General features: G+C 35.5%; 1 protein-coding gene across 1 annotated transcript; it reads left to right on the top strand.

The window, feature by feature from the left end:
* Positions 1-681: 681 nt before the first annotated feature.
* On the top strand, positions 682-2,923 carry LOC130470654 (uncharacterized). Its single transcript, XM_056841165.1, has 2 exons — positions 682-2,217; positions 2,547-2,923. Exon 1 carries the CDS (start codon positions 1,059-1,061, stop codon positions 1,977-1,979), a length of 921 nt encoding a protein of 306 aa, XP_056697143.1. The 5' UTR covers positions 682-1,058; the 3' UTR covers positions 1,980-2,217; positions 2,547-2,923.
* The last annotated feature ends 3,338 nt before the right edge of the window (positions 2,924-6,261 follow it).

The raw sequence follows: 6,261 nt of genomic DNA on the forward strand, positions 1-6,261 counted from the left end.
AGGTTTTCTTCACCTATACTTTCATTCTAACCATTCCATAATGTCCATTTCATAATCTAGTTATTTGATTGACTAAATATTCTCCTTTGTGAAAAAATGAAAATAAAGTTAAAGATGTTCTGTCAAAAAATCCATCTACACTAGATGAGAGTTAAAGAAAGTTAAATGTAAAAAGAAAGGAACGACAACGAAAGGATCATTGGAGAAATTTGTATTATTACCTTAATTTTGATTTCTACCTATAGACATTATTATTGTAGACAGTGATGTATTCAGGATTTTCACCTAGGGTATGCAAAACATGACGAAAAAAAAAATTAATGGTTGTTTTACTACAATAAGTATTGTTATATCTCCTTTGACCATCAAACCAAATTAATTCTATGATGCAAAACTGCTTTATATATATTTTTAACCTGAAGCAATCAGGGTATGCAGGTGCACACCCTTTGTGTAGGCTAGTTCCGCCACTGATTGTAGATACGGAGTATGTAGTTTAAGAAAATTCTAAAAAATATAATTAAATGAGCATAAGAAAAAACGAAGAATAAAGTAAGACGTTAGTTTTAAAAGGCTTTAAATCTATGTTTGCATGTGTGTATTGATATTCAGCGCAATACAATAGACATACATGGAACACCATATAGGAGAGTATAGGAAAGTCAAAGTCAACATTAGCATATTTATATTATTATTTTATTACAAGTTTGTTAGAGTTAGTTAGAGGTTTGTTGGAGATACTTTTAGCTTGTATATAAAGCTACCTTGAGCTCATTTTTCAGATTAAGAAAATCAGATTATAAACTCTATCATTGAGATTTCTTTCCCTCAATATTTTTCGTTTTCTTCTTCAATCTTACATGGTATCAGAGCTGAATCTCTTCTGAGATTTAGGTTACAAATTTGTTTGCAAAATTGTTCACATTTGTTGATGAAAAATCGTGCGATTTGCTGAAGAATTGCTGCGAAATTTCTTGCGATTATAATTGCGAAATTTCTTGCAGAAATCCTCAACCTACAATCAGAATATTTGCAGTAGGATCGAATTGTTGATCGCAATGGACACTGATTCTGAAAACTCTGCTCATCAATCAGTCAATGGAGGTAACTTTGATCCATATTTTGTTGCTAGTTCAGATAATCCTACTTCATCTCTGGTTGTTGTACTGTTCAATGGCATGAATTTTGTTCGCTGGAGCAGAAATATTAAGAGAGCACTAATAGCTAAGAATAAAGAAGGTTTCATTAGTTGTGAGATCACAAAGCCTGCTGTGAATCATAAGGATTATCCTAAGTGGAAACGAGCTGATTTTATGGTGGTGAGTTGGATCCTGAGTTCAATGAATAGTGAACTTGCTGATGATTTTGGATATATAGATAATGCTAGAGAATTGTGGAAAGAATTAGCTGAAAGATTTGGTCAATCTAATGGACCTCTGATTTATCAGTTGAAGAAAGAGATTGACAATCTTAATCAAGAAAATTTGACTATAGTCACATATTATGGGAAGCTAAAGAAACTGTGGGATGAAATGCAGAATCTGAGAGCTTTTCCTACTTGTATTTGTGGAGCTCTAAATACTTGCAGTTGTATGTTCTTGAAGAAAATTGCTGAGTTTGAAGAAGAAGACAAGATGATGAAATTTCTACTTGGATTGAATGGAGGATATGAGAACACTGTCACAAATGTGTTATCTATGGATCCATTACCAAGTATCAATCGAGTATTTGCTATTACTCAGCAAATAGAAAAACAGAAGGAAGTGAATAATATGATCACTGAAACTAATGCTCTAAACAGCAGAACAATGGTAGCACAAACTCACAAATCTGCACAGTATCTGAAGTTTGGTGGTAGTTCTGGAAAGAAAGACTGGAAGGAGTTGAAGAAAGAAAAGATGTATAGAGTCTGCACACATTGTAAAGGAAAAGGTCATACAGCTGATCAGTGTTTCAAACTGATTGGTTATCCTGATTGATATAATTCAATCAAGGCATCCAAACCTTCACAAGCACATGTAGACAGACTTGCTGCTAATGTTTGTTCTTCTGCAAATGGTGACACTCCCTTGGATGATGATATTTCTGGAAACACTGGAGGTGTCAGCAATGAGATGCTCAATGCAATTTGTCATGAGGTTTTGAAAGCAATGCAGGGTAAACAGATGCAGAATGGGGATGCTAGTGGAGCAAACTGTTCTTATGCCAATTATGCAGGTATAATCTCTCATTCATTCAACTGCACTGTGAATAAATCTCATGATAAGTGTCTTTGGATTGTTGATTCTGGTGCATGTGATCACATGACTTATGATGAAAGTATATTGATAAACAAAAGAGTCATGAATGTACCTATTAAGGTTGGTCTACCAGATGGAACTCAATTGAGTGTTGATATCATGGGTGACACATATCTGACTGACAAATTGATGTTAACTGATGTTTTGTTAGTCAAGGGTTTCAAGCATAATCTGCTGTCTATTGGTAAACTGATAGAACAAACTGGCATGAGTGTTATTTTTAATGGAAATGGATATTGTTTCCAGGACCCCTCTAATTCCATGGTGATTGGTGCTGGAAAATGGATACAAGGCTTATACTATTTTGTCAGACAACCAGAGAATATACAATCAAGTTGTAGTACTGCTGCTAGTGTAGCTACTGAAACTACTACTGATGTACATATGCTTAGTTTGACAAATAAGACTGCCACTAGTGTATCTGAATCTAGGATTGGGCATAGGAATAAGCTTGATTTGTTACATGCTCGACTAGGACATGCTTCTTTGTCAAAAATGAAACATGTATATCCTGAATATTGTCAACATGTTACAGAATATAATTGTGGTGTTTGTTGTAGTTCCAAACAACATAAATTTCCATTTGTTAAGAATGACAATAAAGCTGCAGAGTGTTTTGATTTGATACACTTGGATCTATGGGGGCCATATAAGGTTAAAAGCTTAGATGGAGCCTCTTATTTTTTGACTATCCTTGATGATCACAGTAGAGTTACTTGGACATACTTGTTAAACAACAAAATGCAGGCAGAAAAAGTCATATGTGAGTTTGTTTCTATGGTGGAAACTCAGTTTCATAAGAAGATAAAAAGGGTGAGATCAGATAATGGGTCTGAATTTGTCAAGCATTCTTGTTTAGTTTTTTTTGCCAGCAAAGGTATTGTCCATGAAAGAAGTATTCCATATGTTCCACAACAGAATGGAAGGGTAGAAAGGAAACACAGAAGTTTGCTTGAAATTGCTAGATCCTTAAGGTTTCATGCTGGTTTACCAAAGAAATTCTGGGGAGAGTGTGTTCTTACAGCTACATATTTGCTTAACAAAATACCCTCAAAGATCCTAGATTGGAAAACACCATTTGAGGTTATGTTTCAATCTTCTCCAGTCTATGACAAACTCAGAATATTTGGTTCTCTTTGCTTTGCTTGCAATATTGGTGTTAAGAAGGATAAGTTTGATTCCAGGACAAGGAGGTGTATTTTTCTTGGCTACCCTGCTGGTTTTAAAGGGTTTAAATTATATGATTTGGACACTCACAGTGTCTTTGTTTCAAGAGATGTGATCTTCTTTGAAACTATTTTTCCTTACAAACTATCTCATTTCTCACCTCATCCTATCCCTTCTCCCACTGATATAGTGCAATTTGGCACTAATAATTCTGACACCACTGATGTTTTTACACATCTTACTCCTCAATTTGATGAGCCATCTCCAAACCATACTTTTTCTCTTGATATCTCTTCTCCTGAACTTTCTCTAAACACAAATCATCAACCTTCATTAAACAACCTTTCTATCTCTCCTCATAATTCCTCTCCTGATTCTCCTCAAATTCAATCTGATCATTCTTCTCATTCTACTTCTCTTCTAACCCAGCCAACTAACACAGTTGTTAGACAATCTTCCAGACAGATTAAACCTTCCACTATTCTAAAGGATTTTGTTGGGGGTTACATTCCTCATAGGCATGTGGATCCATCCTCTAGCCATGAATCTCTTTCTTTCTCTGTAAATTCTTGTTTATCTGACACTGAGCTTGATGATTCTTGGCTGTTAGCTATGGCACTTGATTCTTTTGATACTTGGGAATCTCTTGCTTTTTCTGTCTTACCCTCTGGTAATGATCCCAAGTTTTATAATCAAGCTAAGAATGACAGCAATTGGGTGCAAGCCATGACAAAAGAAATTGATGCTCTTGAGAGCAATGACACATGGGAACTCACTCAACTGCCTGAAGGGAAGAAAGCCATAGGATCTAAATGGGTTTAAAGAACAAAATTAAATCCAGACTATACCATTGATAGGTATAAGGCTAGGCTAGTTGCCATTGGCTATCAACAGGTTGAGGGGAGAGATTTCACTCAGACTTTCTCACCTGTTGCTAAACTAGCAACTGTAAGAGTTGTTATTGCACTTGCTGCTGTCAGAGGTTGGGAGTTGTATCAATTAGATGTGAACAATGCCTTTTTGCATGGGTTTATTGATGAAGAGGTATACATGAAGCCTCCTCCTGGTTACATCAAGACTTCTTCAGGGGAAGTTTGTAAACTGAAAAGGTCACTTTATGGATTAAGGCAAGCATCTAGACAATGGAACAAAGAACTTAGCAAATTTCTGAGAACTTTACATTTTGAGCAGTCTAAACAAGATTACTCATTGTTTACTAGAACACTTGATGGGGAATTTCTAGTGATTCTGGTTTATGTGGATGATATTCTAGTTACTGGTACATCTGCATCTCAAATTCAAGAAGTAAAATGTGCCCTTGATCAAGCATTCACAATCAAAGATCTTGGTCAGTTATCTTATTTTCTGGGTATTGAGGTACACAGAACACCTAAGGGCATTTTTCTTTCTCAAAAGAAATATATCAATGATATTCTTAGAGATTCAGATATGGAAGAGTGTAATGCTGCACTTGCTCCTTTGCCTTGTGGTCTCAAGTTGTCAATTACAGAAGGGGAGTTATTGGATGAACCAAATGTGTATAGAAGACTTGTTGGAAGACTTTTGTATCTGGGGATTACAAGACCAGATCTCTCCTATTGTGTGCAACATCTCAGTCAGTTTGTAAACACACCAAGAGTACCTCACTTAAGAGCTGCACTTCATGTTCTCAAATATCTCAAGGGTACCTTGGATAATGGTTTGTGGTACTCTGCTGATTCTGGCATCAATCTGTCTGCATACAGTGATGCAGATTGGAGTTCTTGCCAATTCAGTAGTAGATCTCTCAGTGCATATGCGGTGTTTCTTGGCCACAACTTGGTTTCTTGGAAAACTAAGAAGCAACGCAGTGTTAGTAAGTCTTCTGCAGAAGCTGAATACAGAAGCATGTCAGCAACTGCCAGTGAACTTGTTTGGCTTCAAGGTCTGCTTGAAGATCTCCATGTGACTGTACCATTACCTGTTTGTATGCATTGTGACAATACCTCAGCAGAACATCTGGCTCAAAATCCCATGTTTCATGACAAAACCAAACACTTAAAAAGAGAAATGCACTATGTTCGTGAACAAGTTGAAAATGGATTCATCAAGACTAAGCATGTTTCTAGCTCCAATTAGCTTGCTGATCTTCTGACAAAGGCTCTTCCTTCCTCTCAACATCATCTTCTTTCTTCCAAGCTTGGACTTGTATCCAAAATCCAGCTTGAAGGGGGAGTATAGGAGAGTATAGGAAAGTCAAAGTCAACACTAGCATATTTATATTATTATTTTATTACAAGTTTGTTAGAGTTAGTTAGAGGTTTGTTGGAGATACTTTTAGCTTGTATATAAAGCTACCTTGAGCTCATTTTTCAGATTAAGAAAATCAGATTATAAACTCTATCATTGAGATTTCTTTCCCTCAATATTTTTCGTTTTCTTCTTCAATCTTACACACCAATATCATTAAAAACATTTAGCTTGTATGTCATCTCTAATAATATGTCATTTCTTACGTATATGGTTTTGTGATTTGATTAATGAAGTTATAGATTTGATTACAATCTAAGGTTCATCTATAAACAACAAATTACAAATAGGATGATATCAAATTTAAGGCATGACTCGTGCCGTCAAACAGATTAAAATAGAAGGCATGGCTCAACCCATTTGCAATTTTATAGTAGTAAACTAAATATTATCGATGCATATATTCCTTTCACATGCAATCCTTCAAATTGGCGTTTTAACATGCTCCTCTATTCTCATACTAATGAGAACTTTTGGCTTATTTGTCATAATTCAACTTAGACTT

The sequence above is a fragment of the Spinacia oleracea genome, chromosome 3 (assembly GCF_020520425.1).
Source record: "Spinacia oleracea cultivar Varoflay chromosome 3, BTI_SOV_V1, whole genome shotgun sequence".
Lineage (NCBI taxonomy): Eukaryota > Viridiplantae > Streptophyta > Magnoliopsida > Caryophyllales > Amaranthaceae > Spinacia > Spinacia oleracea.